Genomic DNA, 21,942 nt, shown 5'->3' with positions numbered 1-21,942 from the left:
CTTTAGCTTCAGAAAACATTTTTTTCACATAAAGCATTGTTCATACTGATCACCTAATAAAAATTATTTGTCTGTACAGCTACCTCAAAACTAACCAAGCCCTGGAGTTTGGTGTCACCATGAGAGGAATTTGGGGTGTTTGTCACCCAGGAATTGTCCAAATTACACGTTAAAATTTAACAATCCATTTTTGAGTATGTCAACCATTTTGACCATGTTCTTACTACATTTTTTTTCCCTGTGGGGGGACTTCCCCACCAAACCCTTGGACAGGAGGAGCTAGAGTTTGCTGCCATGAGGATAGAAGCACTGAAGTTAGCCAGGCAGATTGCCCTCTCCTCTTTGCGCTCCAAGGTACCTGCTTTGTGCCTGCCCTGTGTGTGTGAGTGTGCACAGCCTGGGGAGCCGAGTGCTGCTTGTCCTGGGGCTCCTGGGGGGACACCAGGAGCATGCTGGCAGCAGAGCTGACACAGAAATGCTGTCACCCCACTCACACCCCAATTAACAACAGGCAAGAAGCAGCAGCAGCGTTCCTTCCGCGGGAGATGGATTCTGCAGTCCAGGTAGCTGTTTGTCATTTCTCTGAAGCAACATTTGTCCTAAAATATTTGGTGGTGAAGAGTACCAGGCCTGCTTTGGCCATAAGGACATTTTGTCTTCTGCTGGTATTTTCAGCTTGAAGTCAGACACTCTGACCCTCAGTGTTTGGAATGGAGGAATTCAGTCCACCTTGCCCTCAGGCATCTGAAGAAAGGGACTGCAGCAGGGTTGGAAGGGCTACAAAACTCCCAAGGAAAAAAGGCCTCACAGCACAATGTGTCTTTATTCATAAAGATCTAAATCTTATTTTTTTCATTGCTACTTCCAGGTTGTGCTGGCTAGTTGTGCCTCAGAGTGATGCTTTGCACTGCTGTAGGGATGCACGTGGAACTCACAGTGTTTGGGAAGCCAAAAAAGTCATTCTGTAAATGTTAGTGGCTTTCTTGGGAAAGGGTGTCAGCTGAATGGGATGCCAAGGGGATGGCAGTGTCCTGCTGCAGTGAGACATTTCATTCCAAATGAAGAGAATGTGTTTTTGAAATGTCTTTCTCCAGTGACTTTCCTCCTCTTGTACTGTCCATTAATAAATCAGCAGAAAGTCTTTTGCCCAGTCCTAAATCATCTGCATTGCATCACAACAGCATCTGAGCTGGTTACAGGATAGAATTTCTTGGTGCTTTAAAGATCAGTTATTAAGTAGCTACTTCATAAAAGTAAAGATGTTTTTTGACATTCTCTAAAGTAAACACATTACTCACAGATTTAAGGGTATTTTAGAATATGTGGTTACAATCTTTGATTAAGAAAAACATGCTGTTGTCTTTATTAGAAGGACCAACCAAGCAGTTATTGATACCAAAGCCCCATGTTGGTCCAGGCACAGCAATGCTTGTAGATGTGGGTGTCATGTTAGGCTGGGAAGGACCTGTGTCCTTGCATAGCTTTGCTGTTTCAGTGGGAGGTTGCTGGTGTTAAATTAGCCTATGATGACAGCCCTTGTGACCTACAGTGACTGGTGGCCTGGATTAAGTAGAACAGAAACCAGCAGATGACTGCAGTGACTTAAATTTGGATGCTCCGGCAGAATCCCTTCTGGATGGCTGGCCTTAATTCTTTTCTGAAAGCTGTATAATTACATTGAACATTTGCTAAACAGTGACTGAATGGGTAACAAGAATAGGATGGTAAATAAAGACAGAAGCACTTGTTGTGACAAATCAGGTCCCCTAAAATAAAGATTAAATATAAGCATTTTGTGCTAGCACTAGGAGTGAGAATAAGGATTTGCAGTTTGTTGTTCTCAGGCAGAGGGGAGTTATTTGGCCACTCCCAAATTTCTTGTCACAGACTTAAACAACAGCAGGACCAGTCACCTACTGCTGCATTGCCAAGTATTTCTGTCCTCCAGTGCTGAGGTGAACTAATGCTTTCCTGTTGAACAGACTCCAGTTGGATGTTGTGATATCATTTTTTAGTAAGTGCAGCTTGAGTAGGGTTTGTGTCCAGCACCCTGTGGATGCAGAGGTGATGGAGAGTAAGATGCTGAGTTAGGATCCAGAGAAAATAGAAACTGGAAGGAAAGGCATGAATAAAAATGGGTTTAGTGCATTACAGCTTTGTGGGGCTCTCATGGTGGTGGAGGAGGATTTTTTCCTTCAAACAGCAGTTACATTGATTTTAGCAAAAATTTACAGGCAGAAAACTTCTACTTGGGTTTTCCTTGCCTTCCCATATATTTGCAAGCACAAGTAGGTCTCACTTTGCCTGCACTGACCTGTCTACTCACACATTAATTGAAAGAGTCCATCATTCCATGCACACCCAGGCAGCATTCAAGGGCTTGGAAAGGGCAGCCTCATTTTCAGCAGGGCTGAACACATTCCTCTAACTGCTATGATAAAAACTAGTTTTCATTTTCATTCCATTTCTCTATTTTCTTCCTCTCTGACCCCCTGGAAGTGAGATAACTGCAGCTGGTTAATAGATGTGCATTTGTTTCCCTTCTGGTCAGATATCTGGTTTCTGTGAAAGGTGCTGAGAAGAGAAGCGTGTTGAGCTCTCAAATATTTACACTAAGATTGCAGTGACCTACATTTTGTAGTAATTCCCCTGAAGACTCTAATCTTTCTGTGCAAGGTTTAGTGACTTACAAATCCCTGTGCTGATTATTACCCCAATTAACTGCTTACCTTCTCAGCAATTAGGTGCTAAAGCATTATTATTGGGTTATTTTGGGTAATACCATCATCCTGTTGGTCAGGTGCTGTTATTTTCTCGGGGTAGGAATATTTTGCAGGGCAGCAAATAACAGTTACTGAGTGATGCATCAGTTAGGAGCTGTGTAAAATTGGCTTTTGAATTAAAATCATGATGACTTCTACTGGTTACTCCTGCCAGAGAGCCCAGCTGTGAGTTGTGCAGGGTGTGTCCAGAGTTAGAGCAACACTGCTTGGACCACTACCACAAGCATTTCTGCTCCATGGTTAAATTCCAAGAGTTTTAATGGTCATTTTTAGAAATTTTAAACTATTCTGCATGTCATTATTGCTGTTGTTTTGTACAATTTACTCAAATGCAAAGAGTACCTGTAAGTATGTATTAAATACTCTAAATGACTTTTTCTTTAAAAATTGTCATCCTCCCAGCAGTTACTTTGACATGGTTTTAAATGAGCTTGAAAAAAGTTTGTATTTCTTCTTGGCACAATGAATATTTTCCAGCAATCTGTTTATGAGATCCAGCAAATTAAGCTGCAGGAGGCTTTTGAAATGTGACAGATGCAGTTCAACAGATCGATCTGAGGGGTGGCCTTTCTTTGCAGGACAGCTTTGATGATCTAATGGCTCTTTTTTATCTCTCAGTTATTCCTATCTTGCAATTAAGGAGGGACTAAAACACTTTTTTTTTTGTATTTTTGCATGTACACAGGTGTCTGAGCTTGTATCCCAGGTGTATTTTTTTCCTGTGTAGCTGTTGTACATTGGGAGAGACTTTTCAGAGCACAGACTATGCAGTTTTGACAGATCTTGGTATGCTTTTTCTGCTGGTAGGAAAATCCTTCGAGTTTGGGCTTGCATCTCCTAATTCTGCTGGAATTGATCCTTATTTTAGGTGTTCATGTTAAAGGTAGCAAGAACAGAGAAAGGACAGCCTGCTCCATGAATCCTAGAAGTAAGAGTAAATTGATTCCCAAGTTTAAAAACAAAAAATACCAAGCAAATTAGTGAGAGTCTCCTGTAAATGAAGTGAGGTGTTCTGTAAGTACTGTTTAGGTTATTCTTGCTCTAATTAAATTTTCTGGCTTAGTCTTTTAATGTTGTTAGTGTTTCTTCATGTTCTCTGCAGATGTGATATCCAGAACATCTGGTCCTGTGTGCATTGTGTACAATTTTTAACACAACTTCTTCAGTCAGGTGTGATACGAGAACTCACAAGGGATTACAACAAGATTACCGGTTTTTAGATGCTTTCTGTGATCCAGGGCACTGTGAGAAGAACTGTGAGGAAGTGAATGTTTTATGGGATAGCATCTGGCAAAATTGCCTTTACCAGTGTTGAGACAAGAATATGTGATGTTGGAATTAATGAGGACTGAACCTTGATCCAGACATTATCTACTCCCTTACACATTCCTGAGCTTCAGTCACTAGAGCATGACTCTGCTATTTTCTTTTAAAAAATACAAACAAAACAAGTAAAACAAAACCACACTGCCTTCTTTTACAGTAAAATAGAAGAAAATAATTATTTTCTCTTTTATGTAAAAAAAATAATTGAAATACTCTTGATTACTACTCTTAATTATTCCAGATAAAGCCTAAAGGCTTAGGTACAGTATTAGTGATCTTGAAGGAACAGAATACATTGTTTTATGCACAAAGTTAAACAAGTAAACTGGAAAAATACATTTTTCACATTTCATCAGCAAGGAGATGCTACACCAGGAAAACAGGATGTGAATATCCGTTTCCATGAGTGGATGGAAAAAGGCATTGATCAACCTGACTTTCCTCCCCACTCCTGGTCCAGCCTTTGTGGTGGGGACTTGGTAGTGCCCAGAGCAGCTGTGGCTGCCCCTGGATCCCTGGAAGTGTCCAAGGCCAGGCTGGAGAGGGCTTGGAGCACCAAGGGACAATGGAAGGTGTCCCTGCCCATGGCAGGGGTGGCACTGGATGGGATATAGGATCTCTTCCAGCTGAAACCGTTCTGGGTTCTGTGACCTGTCCTTTGTAATCTCCTTTGTATTTTAATGTGCTGTAGCTTGGGTTGTTTGCATCCAGAGTTGTTTGTGAGACATCTCCTGCATCTCAGTGTCCTGTTCTGTGCTCTCCTCATTTCACATGCTGCTCTCCCCTGTTTAATCTGGGCTGCTGACATGAGCTGCAAAAGAAAGCCTCGTTTAACTGACTAATCGCATGTGGGCACCAATGGGGCAGCAGTGTCACCTGCATAGTCACATTTTTATGTGATATTCTTTATCACAGATACCATGTATTGACAGGCCAGACCTAAGAAAGTGAGCTGTCCTCTTGCTTCTGGTTTCTTGGTTCATTTTTATGGGAGCAAAATTCCCCTTAAGCTTTCTGTTTTAAAATCTGATTCCTTCTGCTGATGTGCATTTCTTGTGGATGTTGTGGTGAAAAGCAATACATTTTCTAAGACCTTAAAATACTGATGGCAATGTGCTGTCTTTATTTTCTCTCCATAAAGGTAATATGACTCTCCTGGTTCTTCTTATGGATCTTAAATGTATATTTTATGACTGCTGAATTCAGAGCTCCTTGTCAGTGTTACCACTGTTGTAATTTAGAGGTGCCCAGAACTCTAGTCCTAGCACCACACCCAGAAAACCCGTGAGCTAAACCCCTATTTAATGGTTTGTTTCTTTGTATTTGAAAAAACAAACACACAGAGAGAACCTGCTATCCCAGCAGATGTTTCCATCTCCAAAAGTGCACTGTACTCCCGCATCGGCGCCTCGGACGCGGAGAGCACCACGGCTCTGCTCTACCCCCAGCAGGACTTGGACTCTGCCCTCCGGCTCGCCAGAGCAGAGGTAACTGTGCCACAACTTGGGAAAAGAAAAACCTGTCCCTCATTGTTCCCTTCTTGGCCTGTTTTCTCCCAAATGCTTTATGCTGTGATCACTTGGTCTGTTCTTGGAACCGTCCTCAGGCTACTCTAAAGCAAAAGGTGCTACGCTGAAAGTTTTGTTTGTTTTACATATGTGAAGAGCAGATATGATATAAAAATACATCTTTATGTTCTTAAACCTCAGATGTATGCTGTAGTTTATAATTTATATAATTATATAAAAATTGTAAGCTGCTTGAAATAGTAGTACAATTATGTTTATCATATTAGTGTGGCTAGCAATAGCAATGAAAAAATGGGTGTAATCCAGTGGGGTTGTTTCCCTTTGTTTTCTGTTTCAGATTGTGGCCAAGGAAAGGGAAGTATCTGAGTGGAAAGAGAAATATGAAGAAAGCAGAAGGGAAGTGATGGAAATGAGGTGGGTTATTAACTTGATCACTCTGTCAAAGGCTCATCTCAGCCTGTGGGTACCATGCTCATACAAATGTTTTGCTTAGCTGAATTTGCTTCATTGTTTTTTAACTTCAGACTTCGGTAAAGTTAAATTCCTTAATCCTGAACTGATACTTTGTCTTTTCTCTCTATGATGGGCACTGCTGGTCAGGGTAATCATTTGAAAACTTCTGTGTTGTTAATCTCATTCCCACCCTCAGAATCCTGAGGTAAGGGAGGTTTTACTGCAGGTTAGTGTCAGGGAAGGATTTCCTCTGATTTGTGTGTGAATTCTCACTAGGATTGCATAGTGAGGTTCCTGTTGCAGACTGGATGAGCTGCCTGCAGAGCTGCCAGGGGGATGCACATGCCAGTGTTAATTCACTCTCCACAAGTAGCTTAGCTTGGAAAAAGGAGAGAATGTAGGGAAGAATATGCAGGTTTGCAGTTAGTTATGAGTAGTACAGGCTGCCTCCAGGAGCACTGTAAACAGTTGTTCAACAATAGAAATCAAACCAATGTCAGTAGAAAAGCATTTTTTTGTGAAGGAGCCATTCTGGATTATGGATGTTGGCTTTTAAGGAGATTCTATATCCTTTTCTTTGAGCTAAGATGGTTTTTTAATTACTGCACACACTAAGGTTGATTTTAGTTAAGCAACAGTTTCTTGGCTTTTGCTCTCTTGTTCCATTTGAGAGCTGACAGAAGGACCTGGAGCTTTTCACATTGTTCTGGTTGTTTCTGTTCTATTTCTATGCCAGCCTACTTCTATTACATTAAATATCTGTCTGCTGGAACATGGTTTGACCTTCCTTTCCAGCCCAGGTCCTACCACTTGCAAGGATGACAACAAAATCCCTGTAGTGGGTGATGTGAGTAGTGCTGCTCAAAGAAGCACTGATGCCTCCCATTCAGTCAGCTGAAAGGTTCAGCTTTGCTTTCTTTTTTCAGTTTGTAGGACCATAAGAAGGACAAAGCAATTAACTTGGCTTGCTCAGTGATCTGAATCTGAGAAAGCCATCAGTTGCAAAAGAGAATGTATAAAATACTTCATGGAGTCTCTAAAGCTTATGATTTCCTACCTTCAAAAACAAGAGAAAATGGTCCCCCCTCTCAACTCATAAATAGAAGGAAACTGTCAGATTATTTTAGCATCCCTCCTTTAAGTAATAATTTGTACAATTGCTTCTGAGACTGAATTTTCTTTAAAATGCCTTCTGTTTTAGCACCAGCCAAAATGAAGAGTTTCAGTGATTTAAAGCTAAACTCTGTATCTAGTGATGACCTACATAAGCAATTGCTTATATCCAGGAAAACTGTGCTTAGGGAGGGAGAAGGGAACTGCAGTGCAGAGCTCCACAAACGCTTGCATGGATGCCAGGAATTGCACATGGCAGATTGGAATAGTGGCAGCACAGGGCTCTGAGCCAAAGCATCTTAAGAGAAGCATCTGCAAAAGGCAAGAGCAGCCTCTTTATTTCTTTTTTGCTACCTCCCAGTGCCCAGCTGAGTTCTCTCACCTCCCTTGTGCTCTGTTGGGATGGGGAACAAAGCCCTGGTGTAGCCATGAAATGCTTAATGAGGAGAAACAGAATGGAGTGGCTGCAAGCAGTCAAACCCAGGGAGCAAAACAAGGAGGGAACAAAATGAGGGATTGTAAGGAATGTCTCAGTGTGCAGCTCACACTCCAGTGTGGTGCTTGGTCTGTTCTGTGTCGGGGTGCACGTGTCTGCTGGCTGCCAGTGGGCACTGCCAGCCTTTTCCCTCTGCAGGGAGAGCCAGGGGTGACACAGAGCAGCTGGCACACTGGAGATCTGCACCTTCATCTTCCACACAGTAATTTGTGTGTGTCTCCACCCTCCATAAAGTCTGGTTTTGAAAAAAAAAACCCTACAATAAACAAGCCAGATTTCCCCACAGGCACATGCCTGGAACGCGTGGAGGAAAGGAAAAAATCTGGCTAATATTGTCACAAAATGATAAATACACATATGTGCACAAAGAAAGATTTCTCTTGGAAGTTAAATGTTCAAGCAGTTCTTGTGTGGTAAATTAGAGATGCAGCAATGAGATATGACATAATGATAAGCAGGGAGTGAAGGGATTATTTAGGGTTGCAAGCACAAAAGCATCACTTCCCAGAGAAGGAGAAGCAATGCTCTTGTGCTCATGTCCTGCATACTGTAGCTGGAATATCCTGAATTCATCTAAATTTCCATGAAAAGATCAGTTGGAGGAAATTCCACTCCAGAGAACAGAAGTCAAAATGAGGTTTAATAATGCAGTAGCTATCAAAGACATGAACCACAGTGGGCTGTACCATAATCCAAGATTCTAACCAGAGGCAGGCAAGAAATATTGAATTATGGTCATTTGGAGGTCTGATTGATTATGACTCTGTAGGGGCAGTCAAGCAGATGACTTCTGAGACTCTTTGTAGCCCTGGATTCTGGTGTTTTTATGCCTTACAAATGTGCAGTCAGTGAGCAGACTGAGTGTCTCAAATACCAACATTTAAGCCCATGTAATGTGTCAGCCTGGGGTTAAGATGTGCCCTCCCAAAGAGTGGTGATGTGGCAGCATCCTTTGGCTCCCCAGCTGCAATGACCATTATTTAGGCTGCTTGACTGAAAGAGGCCTTTGACATGAATCTGGAGCAAATTCTTCCCTGGGAAGTGCTGCAGTGTTGTAATGTTGTGTTCCTTACCCTGAGGCTTCCTTTTCTTGGATGATAAAACTTCCTAAAGGTGCCTTGTGTCACAAGGATATGACAAAGCTTTAAAACCCTCCCTGCTTACAGCAGGCTTTTGAGGTAATCTGCTTTGGACATGGAACCAAACCCTTCCTTTTAGGGCAAAATCCTTGCTGTTACCTTTGCTCTGCAAAGTGTCTTTTATGGTTGAAAGGAAAAATCCTAGTGCTTGGGGGCAGAGCCTCTGCTCTCTGAGTGCTCTGCAGGACCAGGGAGAGGGAGATGCTGCTGACCTTGGGGCTCTGAGCTCTGCCCATGATTCAGATTTGAGGCAGTTCTGGAGTTGCTGTAGTAGTTTTTTGGGAGCTCTTCAAGCTTCTCCTTTCCTTACTGACTTTTATCTCCAGATTTTCCCACATCCTTTTTGTAACCTCACCAACTGCAGCAGAGCTGTAAAAATGGAGCAAGTGAAAGTGGGTTTCAAAAGAGGTGTGCTCCAACTCCAGTGTGCTGGTTTGAATATCCAATATCCACTTCAGATGAAGTGTGGGGTAATTTTGTTTTTTGTAGACGGTCCTGCGTGGCTCATGAATCAAAGCACAGATCAAACTAGTCTCATTTCATTAGCTTTATTTGGCTCTGGGAAGGGATGGATCATCTTTCTAAATCACATTTAATCTGCTTATTTTGGCTAACCTCTTTTCAAGAAGGAAATTCAAAGCCTACCGTGAGTATATGAAATAAAACAGTCTTAAAAGTAGCATTTTACCACCTCTGCTTCAAAAACAGATTTGAGAAATGGGACTTGATGGATTTTGTGCTACATAGTTGAATATTTTGATCTTGTTCTTTTAAGTGGTGGTGAATCATTTAATCATGAGAAGATTGATTTAGAAGATGAGATATATTTTGGATGATAGCCAACACTACTCTTGTTAGACTTATTTGCTACCAATTATAAGTTTACTTAAAGTTTATGTCAAAAATAATCCAACAGATTTGGTGAAGAGGGGAGAAAGTAATGGAAAAATCAGGCTCTTTGTAGTTTTTGAGTTAGGCCAGTGTGATTCTGTTTATAGTCATGATGGGTGATGTTTCAAAAAACAGAATCTGTTTGAAAGCTATCTCTTCTTCCTCCCCTCACCTTTATTATTTCCATGGAGAGTTAAAAATCAGGTGCAGTGTTAAAATTATCAGGTTTAGTTGTCATTTGGGCAATAAACAATATGTAAAAGTGTGATGGGGTTCTGTATTTCTTAAAAACACCACAGTTCACTTTCTGGTAGTGTTATTTGCTAAGTAAACATGAGCAATGATGTTGATTGCCAAAAGTTTTTCTTCTTTTTTTTTTCCCCTCTTACAGAAAAATAGTTTCGGAGTATGAGAAGACGATTGCTCAGATGATAGGTAGGTGTTCCTACTGTGAAAGATGCTCCCTGGTTGGAGCCTGTGGGCTTCATTTTGATGCTGGCTGCATCTGCTGATGCTGCAGGGAATTGTGAATGCATCTGAGGACACGAGAAAAGGAAAAGTCAGGGCCTTGTTTCACAGCCAGCAGCCCCCGGGCAGTTCAGGTAACACAGAAAGCTCAGGGCTTTCCCTTCTGCAGCAGAGCAAACTGGCCTGTAGGAAACAGGTTCAAATTCATGGATTTCTCCAGGAGAGACTTGCAGTGACCTAAAAACCCCTTAGGCTTCAGTTCACAGCTGTTTAATGGCAGATACAAACTTAGCTCTTCACAACAACAGGGATTATCTACTCTAAGTGCATCGATCAGACCAAAACCAAGATTAACTCCAATCCCAGTTGGGAGGTTACAAGTGCCCAATCCACCTCCCCCCCACAGTTATTTACTGGCACAGGGCTCTCCTTTTAAGTCTAAATTATGACAAATTTTGCCTCTCAGTAATTAAAAAACACCTTTGCTAAAACAGCATGTCCCACAGATAAAAAAGTCTACTCTCAGTAGCACTTCAAACCCAAAGGTTGCAGGGCTCGTGTGGTTCCTTGCTGCAGGAGGTCTGGCCCCTGGGATGTGATTTTAAAGCCTCCTGTAAGATTTCTAAAGCTCTTTTTATTAGTCTGGCTATAGAAAGCACCAGTGGCTTGTGCTGCCTTGTACTGCTTCAGCCTGAACTGTTTCCCAGAAAGGCAAATGGCTCAGTGGAATTTTGAGATCCCCAAGAGCAGAGTTGCACAGAAGGGCACCAGTGTCTGGTGCTTTTGCTGCCTTCTGGATTTCTTGGCCATTAGGGGACATCCCAGCCTCCTTTCAAGTGAAGGATAAAGTGGACCTACAAATCAGTTTTATGAGGAAGGCAACTATGATAAATTAAGTAATTAATGAAATACATATATTAATGAATAATAAACACTAATAATATGCCAGGCTCCATTCTCTCTGGTGTTATACCTCTATTGCCTTTTGAATGTACAGCTGAGCCAGGGTGCTGCCTTCTGACATGGTGTCTGTCATTGTCATCATGCAGATGTTCAAGTGGGAGTGACCAGAGTATGCAAAGAACTTATTTCACTTTGGTTTGCAGTAAGCATTCCCTGGTGTGGCTTCCACCCTGAACCTGCCAGTGCTATGGACACACAAGGGACCTGTCCCTTTTTCCCAAGCTATCCATACAGTTAACAACAAATAAATTCATATTCTATTTTTGAGAAATGAAATTTTGAGACTGCAGGGCAACAGAATAGGAGTTCTGAGGCAGAGGCACAGCCTTGGTGTACGTGGTACATTCTACCATTGCCATTTCCTCTTGTTGCAAAGAAATGAAAGTTAAATAAGTATTAGGCTGTTGACTATGAGTAAATAGACCTGCAATCTTCAGATTTAGAGTAGCAGAGCCTCTCAGATGCTCTGTGGTGAGTTTTTAAGGGCTATGGCTGTAAGTAATTTAATTTGCTGTCCATTTGTGAAGGAACTGAACCAACAACAGCAACACAGAAAACCTCCTTTCTGTGTTAATTAGAGCAGTATGCAAATCCTACAGCATGGTAAAACGTTAAATGTGAGGTTTCTCCCTGCATTTAATGTAAATTTTGGATCTAATTGTCCCACTTTGTCATACCATTTCTTGTAAACTGCTGTCCCTTCCGATTAAGGAATTCACTCATCCCAATGCCACATGTGGAGGAAAATGTGTGTGTGTTTGTTATGTGCATGTACTTCAGTGACCTGTTATCCCAGCGATGCCTCACTGCTAAAGCAAATAGGCATCTTAACAAAAGAAGTGCCTGTGCTGTTCCTGTTATCATTTAACCCTTGTGAACTATTTATTCAGCCCTGTTAGAAGGGCACTGCACATAAACCAATTCCAGCAGTCCCTTTGATGAGTATGCAGTGAGGTTGATAGGTCCTGCTGAGCTTTTTGTAGGCTGGTGTGTGCATAATAAATACTGGAAATATCCCATATTAACACTATATGACTGCCTGTGTTTGCTTCTAAAGGCACTGAAAAATTGCATTGCACACAGTGATTGCCTTTGATTCCAAGGGCTGTGCAAGGTTTAATATTTGCTGCCATACATATATGAAACCCAAAATCACCCAACTTAGGTTACTTCATTCCACACTCTCTGCAGCCAGAGCTTGCAAGCTGTCAGTGTGGAGATCCCTGTTTAGTGTCACTTGGCATATTTTTTACTAGTGCTTTATCTTTTTTTTCCTTTTTTTCCTTACACTTGCCTCAACCCCTAAGACATTTTAGTTGACACTGAGGAGTGGGGGAGAGGAAAGACCAGGCTTTCCAGTTCCTTTTCACTGACAGCTTTCTAATGTTGGTTTGGTTTTTTTTTTTCCTGTTAAAAAATGTATCCTTATTCTTTCCATCTGAATACATTATGAAATTCTCCTTGTGGAAAACAAACAGATATTATGCTTTGTGCATTACAGGTTGTTGCATTACTTATTTGCTGCTTTCCTAACAATTCCCGATTTTTCTATTTTGCTTCCGTTTTCGTTGCTTCTTGCTATTTGCTTGCAAAAACAAAACAGGCAAGCCTGGTAAGTAAAGCTTTTCACCAACTTTCACACCAGCATTTTGCATCTTTAGTTTCTTTTGCTTTTGTTCTCTGTTTGCTGCATTCCCATTAAGTCATGTGAGTAGTAGTGAGCTGAGCCTGAAAGCGGATCTGCCGTGGTGCTGCTCTGATTCTGTCAGTTTGGATAGTGTTAGTCCTGAGCATACTGCTGTTTTTGTTGTTGAGCCCTGGGCAGGGTCTGTTGCAGACATGGAAGTCATTTAATTCAAATATTTTGATCACATAACCTGGTAAACACATTTAGAATCAAGGATGTGTAACTGCTTATCTAAGATTTGACTGGCAGACTATTACCAGCACATTTTATTGAAACTACATCATAGTCTTAGAAAATAGAAGGTCTCTTCCAACCCAAACCATTCTATCATTTTATGAAAATACCATGTAAAACTCTAGTCCCCCTCCAGCCAAGTTTCTGCATTTTGTTGTATTTAACCACTTTGATTTGGGAGCTCTTGGACAGGTCTTAGAGCAGCGTGGTCAGGTGGGAGGTGTCCCTGCCCATGGCAGGGTGGTGGAACTAAATGAGCTTTAAGTACCTTCCAACCCAAACCCTCCTGTGATTCTGTAGCATTTGCCCGTTTCCCATGAGTGAGTTTAAATGGTGCTGGGGATTGGGTGTTGGAGGAACTGATCCAGCTGAGCAGAGAGGAGATGTGCTGGGAGGAAGAGGAGCTCAGTAGTTGTGAGGGAGTGTGACATGATTTATTAACTTCCTGGTGACCCTGGAAACAAATAAGGAAGTTGCTAAAACACCTCAGACAAAGGTCTCACAAGAAGTAGGGATGTGACATTAAATACATTAAAGTATTTTGGATGATCGTGTGAAGGGATCTCTTGCCCTGCCTGGAGCTGCAGTGACACAAGTGTTGCCAGAGAACAGGATCCTGCCAGGAAGGGGTTAGGAGTTATTTAGGCAGGGTGGAATCTCTAGCATGATTAAACAAATCTAGTGCTGCAACACAAGGAGACAGCCTCTGAGGTTTAGAAAAATAAACAAAAGACAACAAATGTTTATTTGTTTTAATTGAGAAAACATTAATTTTGATGTTACAGAGGAATACAGGGTGTCTCTAAAAAAACAAAATAGAAAGGAATGTTTATTTTTAATAAAGTATTAAATACATCCAAGTGATGTTATATTACAGGACTCTGGGCTTCTCTGCCATGTCAAAGGTGTTTGTTCACCAGTAAAATAAAGGTGTTACAAGCAGGTCCTGAGAACTTCTCTGATTCTTTTGATCTTCTGTGTCACACAGAGCAAAAGAAGCTCAGGGCAGCCTCTGCCCCAGCCAGGTGCTGCCAGGGGTGAGCAGAGGAGCCCAGGAGCTGATGCACAGCGTGGCATCATCCCTGCTCTGGCCTTGGTCAGACCAGCAAAAGTTTGTATTTTATGGATGGAATGTGGAAAAGGAAGAGATTAATCTCAGTTTGGGAACTGACAGTATCAGCTTTGGCATTTTGGAGCTGAACAACACTATAAGTGATTTAGATTAAATCTTCTAGTCAAATAAAATGCAAACTTGTTTAGTTCTTTAGTTTCCAGATCTAAAGCCCCAGCTGAAAAGCTGTACATTATGAAATGCCCCATGCTTTTTCCACTGAAGAACTTTTTACCTTAGTTTCTATCACAAACCAAGGAACATGGTAATATAAAACTGCTGTGTTTTGTGGGTGGGTTTTCCCTCCACTATCATTCAAAGTAGCCCTTAAAACATGGACAAAAGAATCATAGTTTAGGATGTGAAGGAAATAATGCAGCATTTGGAAGACAATGGCAAACCTTTTCTTCCAGTGTTATGTGGATATTCCAACTTTTATTATAAGGTAAATTCCCTTGAAAATTCCTCCTCCATATGGATTTGTATTAAGTTTTTCCCACCATCCCTGGCTCAAATTTAACTATATACAGGAGGAGCTTGGCAGATGTTTTTTGCAGTTTTTTTACAATTAGGAAGTCTGTCTACTGTTAGATTTCCTTTCTGCCACTTGTTCTAGTAATCCTGGGAGCTGATAAAACACTGCTTTTCCAAGGGAAGAATTGGAGCTGAATTCCACTGAACAAAGTGCCTTGTTTGTGCAGGATTAGAAAATGCCAGGAGATGACAGGCATTTATCAGCAATGGCAAATAATTTGTGGTCAGTGCTAGGAATGTGCATAAATGTCCTTTCCTTTAGCTGGTGCATCTTCAGACAAACAGGGAAAATCCAACACCTGCCTTTTCATGGGAACACCCAAGTTCAGAGTGAAGAAATCATCAGTACAGAGATACATTCACATTTTCCCCCAACATCAAAATATTTAAATGTCACTGTATTTAGCAGCTGTTTTCCAAAACAGGCTTTTGTCTGTATAGAAATCTGACTTTTCTGGATCCTGTGAAGTTACTAATGCACAAATAGGGCAGAGTGTAGTAGAAACTGTAGATGATAGTGAAATGAATGGACTTACTCCTGTTACCCTTCTGAAAATCTCTATTCCCTACCCCTCTCTTCTTTCAGAGGATGAACAGAGAGAGAAATCTGTCTCCCACCACACTGTTCAGCAGCTCATAGTGGAGAAGGAGCAAGCTCTGGCCGATCTGAACTCAGTGGAGAAATCCCTGGCAGATCTTTTCAGGAGATACGAGAAGATGAAAGAAGTGCTGGAAGGATTTCGGAAGGTGAGTCACGTTAGCATCTCCTTTAAAGAGCAGAGCTGAGCAGATTCTGTGTACCAGAACGTGCTGTGCTGCTCAGCAGAAGGCAGGACTTGTGTTTCCAGCTAATTCTGATGTCCTGCATGACAAACCATAATCCTCAGGTAAAGGATTGCAGCCAGCAATCAAATGCAAACAGAAAAATTGTAAAGCTCTTTGCATGGTGTAATATTCTCCTTCAGGTGGCCTCTGTGGGGTGTCACTGTTGGACTGCAGCCCTTTGACTCCCACAGACAACTGCCTGTTCTGCATTTTAACCTCTTGGATTAAATTTGATGTCATCTTCTCTTTTAAGAATGAAGAAGTGTTGAAGAAATGTGCACAGGAATATTTGTCACGAGTAAAGAAGGAAGAGCAGAGGTATCAGGCACTCAAAATTCACGCTGAGGAAAAACTGGACAGGTAATTGAGTCAGGGATTCACAGGATGCTTTGGGTTGGAAAGGATCTTAAAACCTTCTTGTTCACCCCCTGCCATGGGCAGGGACACTTTCCACTATGCCAGGTTGCCCCAAGCCCTGTCCAGCAAGGCTTTGGACACTTCCAGGGCTGGTGCATGGATTGTACACATATTTTTTCAGGAGTTCATGCTGCAGGAGGATTCCCATGGCTGGACCTCAATCCCAAACTGCTCCTGCAATATGCAAAAGCACAGTCTGCTCTGTCATAGAGGGTGGAAAGAAATGCAATAATGAGAATTTCTGCAATGTGCTGGTGTTTCTTTCAGCTCCTGACCATACAGAACACCTTAAGTTTCTGTATTTAGCTAATGTCTTTGTGTTTGTTTGATGTAATTTCATGGGAGGATCAAGAAGGAAACCATTCACCAGTTTCTTTTTTCTAGATTGTGATGTAATGACCAATTAAGCATTTCTAGGAGTCATGTTCAGGACTCACAGTACAGTCCCCTGAACTGGAGATCAGGTTTGGGAACTGCCATAAAACACTTCTGCCTGAGTCATATTTGTGACCCAGCAGAGATACCTGAGAGAAGCATGAAGGGAGAGCACAGGCACTAAGAAAAGACCCTGCAGGCCCTGCTGAGCAAGAGAGGGAGTTGTGAAGTCTCCAAGTGTTAGAATTTACTCACAATGTGCAGAAGGCAGCCCTGCCCTCATCCCCCATTTGTTAAAGTGTTGGGCACCCTCTGCCCTTCCCTGTAGACAACCTGCTGTGACCAAACCTTGTGATTTATGCAGAGCCAATGCTGAAATTGCACAAGTGAGGGGCAAGGCCCAGCAGGAGCAGGCAGCGTACCAGGCCAGCCTTCGGAAGGAGCAGCTCAAAGTGGATGCCTTGGAGAGAACACTGGAACAAAAGGTAAACCAGGAATCTGCTCTCCCTCAGGATTGCCCTGCAGCTCACTGGCCCAGGGGACAGCAGAACTCCCCAAATTTTAAGGCAAAACCCCAGTGTGCACCAGCTGGACCCAGGTTTGATTTGAGCCCAAGTGTTTGGGGCTGGCTCCTCTGGTTTGCCTCAGTTCTTAGATTTCAGACCTTGCTTTGGCTTTTCTCTCAGGTTCTGTTTCCCTTTTTAGTGCTAGCTGTAATTCCAATGCTAATTCCAAAGTGTCTGTAGGAAATGCCTATTTATATCTCTGTGTTCTCCAGCTCAGCCAAGGCAGCTTGCTTTGGCACAGAACAGCTCGTCCTTTCTTGCAGCTCTGCAAGGCAGGGGGAAAATAATGGAAAAAATAGAAAAGTGCAGCCTAGAAACAAATTTCCACTATGTATTATTGTGGTGTGCTGGGAATGACTGGTATGAAGCTGTATGCTTTGCTGCTAAATTTGATTTATTAAAAGTGGAGGAGCTGAATTTGGAAAAAAAGGAAGGATTTGTTAACTGTACCATGAATATGATCACTTAGTTGTACTATATATGTACATATATCTATATGTATAGATCTCCTGTTGTCAGCATTGGAGAAAAATTAATTTTCCACACCTCTCCCACTAGTTATATAGTATTAAAATTTTTAAAAGCACTCATCTTAATGCAGCAATCCTTTTCATAATACTTCATCTTTTATTTTCCAGAATAAAGAGATTGAAGAATTAACAAAGATTTGTGATGAACTGATTGCCAAAATGGGGAAAAGCTAACTTTTAACCAAATTTCTGGACTTCAATATTGAGTGCAATATGACCATTGGCACACTGATGTCCATACATTTATGTGGACAGGTTATATTTTCACTTTTTCGTATGCACTACTGTATTTTCTTTCTAAATAAAGTTGATTTAATTGTATGCAGTACTAAGATGACTATCAGAATTTCTTGCTATTGTTTGCATTTTCATAGTATAATTCATAGCAAGTTGATCTCAAAGTTCCTGTATCAGGGAGATTGTCAAGTTCTCTAAGAAATTACAAATTGCTGATCCTAGCCTTCCCTTTGTACATGAGTTCCCATGTTGGATGTCTTTTGGATTTAATATAAACATGTATTACTTGCATGGGGACTCTTGCCTTAAGGAATGTAAACTTTATCTGCATTTGCTGATTTGTAAAATAAAAATTAAAAAAAAAGAAAAAAAAGGAAAATGCATGTCACAAATTAAATTCTCTATTGTAAATAAATTTTTTTCGTTGAAAGTTGAAGATAAGTATGGCTCTGTTTTGTGTCCTTCACTTACTTATTTGAGCACCAGATGCTCTTGGGAATTAATTCCTCCACAGAAAGCACTTCATGGGTCACTGCCTGGAACACTTTGTGGGTCACAAGAGTCTGCTGCTTATGTGCACATATCTAGGTCTATATCTTACTGTCTCTCTAAATATATATATATATGTGTAAGTGTTGGATTTGGACCACTCAAGTCTCAAGCATAGGCTTAATCCTCCAAAATATTTAATGCTCTGACCCTGATCCAGCAAATCCCATGGGCAAATGCAATGAGGCTGTTGGAGGAGTCGGAGGCTGTGGCATGTGGTGACAGGATGGTTTTTAAGCATGTCTGGCACTGGAAGGTGAATACATTTCCTGCTCCTGGAAGAATTTGCCTGCAGGGCTGGTGGAGATGAGGCTGGTGTGATCAGAGGTGCGGCCGGAACAAGCTCGATAAGTAGCACTCTCCAACACCTCTTTATCCTGTAAGTTATCCTCTGCACAGGATTAGGGATGTAGGAGAAGCATTAAGGCTCTAATAGCAAACAAACTGCTTTCTCTGGCTAATGGTGCATCTCTTGGATCTCCATGATGTGGACAGTCTTCAGCCTGGTTCTTGTCAGCTCCATTTTTGTCCTCAAAAGTAAGTCAACTCCTTTTTCTTTCCTTTTTTACTTCACTTGTTTTCATACCTCAGGCATGGCTGAGCCTCTTTGGTGTTCTGGGCTCCTCTCCTGGGTTGGGTTGGTTTCAGGTCATTTTTTGTGTGTGCTCAGCAGCACAGAACTGCACCTCTGTAAAGATAAATATGTGTGCTAACAGATGGAAATGTCCCCACTGATAGCAAGGGTGGAGTTTCTCTGCAAGCTTCAAGTGTGGTATTTTAAATATCTTTCAAATTCATGCTTGCCTTTGAAAATAGTGTAGTGTAGTGAAATCAGTGTAGCTTGAGGCAAGGAAAAGGAAGAGCATTGAGGTATGGCTGTAATGTTTAAACAAGAGCAAAACTCAAGATACACTGTTGTGCTTTCCAGCTGAATTGATATTTAGGAGAAAAGGAAATTTGGATCATTGTTAGATTTTATGTGTATGCAATGTGCTTTTTCATGGTACTGTTGACCAAATATCATGATGGAGGGGGAAAAAAACAACTTGCTGGCTCTGCTCTGAAAACATTACAAGAAGATGTGGATGCAGTTCAGAACATCTAATGTTTCTTGTATTATTTTAACTGCAGATTATAACAACTAAATAATTGGTTGATTTTTTTATTATTGTGTTTTTTAATCATCATCTGAGCTGTTCCTAAAAAAAGATTTGCAGATTCTGTGGATTTGTTAAGATTTGCAGACTCTCTGGATTTTCCAAAACTTTCTTGCAATTTTTTTTTTCATGTGTGCTGGAAACCTTATTAGAAAATTTGATATTTTTAAATACTTCTTGTAAACTCTGAGTGGTCTCTTCTCCCTCACAGGTGAAGCACTGCAGTGTTACACCTGTGTAGGTTCTAGTGATGATGACTGCAACAGACAAGGAAGTCAGCAGTGCCCAGGCCATGCAGATGCCTGTGCAGTCATTAGAGGACAAGCAAGTAAGTGTCACAAATGTGTCAGACTCCTTACATTTGTCACAAAAGAAAGAGATAATCAGTGTTGGGAAGAGAGGAGTGCATAGTAAGTTAAGGAGAAAACTGAAAGTAAATGTCTCCTCTCAAAATAAAGCCCATTAATAAATCTCAGTCCTAGTTTTGCTGACACAAAATCCCGCTGGGAATGATTTTTTGGTGTGCTGCGATGGGTTGCACCCAGTCTTTGTGAAAGCTGGAAAGAGGCATTTTAAGTGTTGCCCACTTCTTACTTAAGTGACTTAGCTGGACATTAAGATGGAAAAGAAGCTGAAGAGCCTCTGCACTTGGGCACATCCAAAGACATTTAAGTGCACCAGTTGCCTCTGAGAAAAATCCGAGTTATGTAAGTGGGAGCCTGTTGGTGTGCTGCTGTGTGTAGTGATCATATTCATTTCCTTGTGAAGATCAGCCAAACCCAAGGCTTGCTCAGTGCTGGTGCTGAGGGGGTGCAGGTGGGAGCAGGTGGCCTTTTGCAGCCCCTCTGGGCTCACTGTGGCTCTGTTGCAGGTGGCATCATGAAGTCCTGCTCGTTCAGGTCCTTCTGCGAGCGCGCCAGGAGGGACGGGTCGAGGGCACCCGGAGTGAGCGTCCACTGCTGCTACTCCAACAACTGCAACGCCAAGAGCCTGGCTCCCAGGGTCACCAGCTCCAGCAGCTACTTCCTCCTCATCTTCACACTGCTCTGGCACCCCTTGTTGAAGCTGACATGAGGGGAAAAAGAGAAAAAAAAATAAAAAAATAAGAGTATCCTGAAGCAACAACTCTGCCTTCTTAGCAAAGGATGATAATATCTCCTAATCATGCTCCATGTACCATGTATCTCACTAGGAAAAAAGCTGTAGGAAGACCTGACAGATGTTTAGATAAAAATTGTTTCATCTGCTAAATAGGTCTTGATCTCTGTGTAAGAAATGCTGCCCTGTTGTTTATCCTGAGGGGTTGATTGTGCGAATACATAACATTTCCCTGCAATTTAGATAAGGAGGAATCTTTGCTGCAGGTAGCCTGGTAGTAAGGTAAAGGGCAAATGTCTGCCAAATGCTGTTGGCAGACGTTCAAAAGCAATCTAAAATTTTCAAGCACAAAGTGACTGAAAATTCTAGCAAGCAATTTAATCTTTCAGAGAGCATTGATGTACTGGACAAAGCCAGGAAACTCGAAATGCAGATGATTTAATATTAATACAAACTGGTAAGAGAAGGCCATGAGGAGAATGATGCATGGAGGAATATTGTATAGGATATGTTCCTGGCAGGGGGGCTGGAACTGGATGGTCTTTAAGGTCCTTTCCAACCCAAACCATTCTGTGGTCCTGTGCTTGTGTGTATTTCCATGGGAAAAAACATCTTCCAGGCTTCTCTTTTCTGATCCTTTGAGAATCTTACCACAGCATTAGAAGAAGCAAGAATAAGAGTTTGGAAGTTGTTTTTGAACTGGTACTCCATCCAAAGATTGGCTCAATCTATCTCTCCTGCTGGTTTTAAAAACAAGTGATTAATCCCTGTCTTGTAGGCAAATTATAACTTGAGTTTATAATTCTTCTTGAGGTTTCAGATAATTTTTCACTGTCCAAAATTGCAGGTTTTGGGAGTAAGAGTGTATATATCTATACATATCTCCCCTTCAGTGATGTGATTGACTTGAGGTGGTTTATGTATCCTTTTCATTTTGCAAAGTGATTGCTTTACTTGGAGGTCTTTAGAAACATAAGAGACTAAATCAATATTTTTAATAAACCCATTCATGGCAATTTTAGCAAGTAAATGATCCAGAAAGAATCACAGTAGAAGGCATTGTGCATCACCACCTCCTTTGATCCAAACCTCAGAGCACAGGCAAGGAGGTGAGTGATAGTTGTAATTTTAATGTCAAGCTGATGATCTGGTCCAGCCCCTGGCACACAACATGCCCAGGATTGGCCTGAAGTGCAGCTGCTGTAACTGAAGTACAGGTGGTCTTTCCAGTTCTAGTTTTAGTTGCCTAGTAGGAAAAAGCTTAGGTCATCAAATCTATGGAACTCACAAAATATGTGGCAAAGTAGTTTTTCCTCTAGCTTTGTGTTGTGACTTTTTTTTCAGTATGATTCTTCAAAAAATCAGTTCCAGGCAAGGCAGTTTGGTCTATTTTTAGTCTCTAGGCACCAGTCTGATAAAGCTGTTGAATAGAAAGATTGCAACAATGCAGCAGATCTTGGC

At 41.5% G+C, this 21,942-nt stretch overlaps 2 protein-coding genes across 5 annotated transcripts in view; both read left to right on the top strand.

The window, feature by feature from the left end:
- Positions 1 to 17,768, top strand: part of TACC2 (transforming acidic coiled-coil containing protein 2) — a 113,270-nt gene extending 95,502 nt beyond the window's left edge. For 3 of the 4 annotated variants that reach the window (XM_033065541.2, XM_033065540.2, XM_033065538.2), the window contains 7 exons: positions 5,453 to 5,596; positions 5,976 to 6,052; positions 10,122 to 10,165; positions 15,314 to 15,474; positions 15,806 to 15,912; positions 16,709 to 16,829; positions 17,549 to 17,768. In XM_033065541.2, coding sequence (XP_032921432.1) covers positions 5,453 to 5,596; positions 5,976 to 6,052; positions 10,122 to 10,165; positions 15,314 to 15,474; positions 15,806 to 15,912; positions 16,709 to 16,829; positions 17,549 to 17,614 — 720 coding nt within the window. In that variant the 3' untranslated portion in view covers positions 17,615 to 17,768. Of the gene's footprint in view, positions 1 to 273; positions 355 to 5,452; positions 5,597 to 5,975; positions 6,053 to 10,121; positions 10,166 to 15,313; positions 15,475 to 15,805; positions 15,913 to 16,708; positions 16,830 to 17,548 lie in introns of all 4 variants that reach the window. The other variant, XM_033065537.2, reaches the window with a different exon arrangement.
- A 103-nt stretch (positions 17,769 to 17,871) lies between these two features.
- LOC116999197 (CD59 glycoprotein-like) lies at positions 17,872 to 20,790 on the top strand. Its single transcript, XM_033065542.2, has 3 exons — positions 17,872 to 18,763; positions 19,595 to 19,711; positions 20,255 to 20,790. Exons 1-3 carry the CDS (start codon positions 18,709 to 18,711, stop codon positions 20,455 to 20,457), a joined length of 375 nt encoding a protein of 124 aa, XP_032921433.1. The 5' UTR covers positions 17,872 to 18,708; the 3' UTR covers positions 20,458 to 20,790.
- Positions 20,791 to 21,942: the final 1,152 nt, after the last annotated feature.

Source organism: Catharus ustulatus, chromosome 8 (assembly GCF_009819885.2).
Source record: "Catharus ustulatus isolate bCatUst1 chromosome 8, bCatUst1.pri.v2, whole genome shotgun sequence".
NCBI classification, from domain to species: domain Eukaryota; kingdom Metazoa; phylum Chordata; class Aves; order Passeriformes; family Turdidae; genus Catharus; species Catharus ustulatus.
Note: the sequence above shows the minus strand (reverse complement) of the source record. Positions and strands in the feature narration are given on the sequence as shown.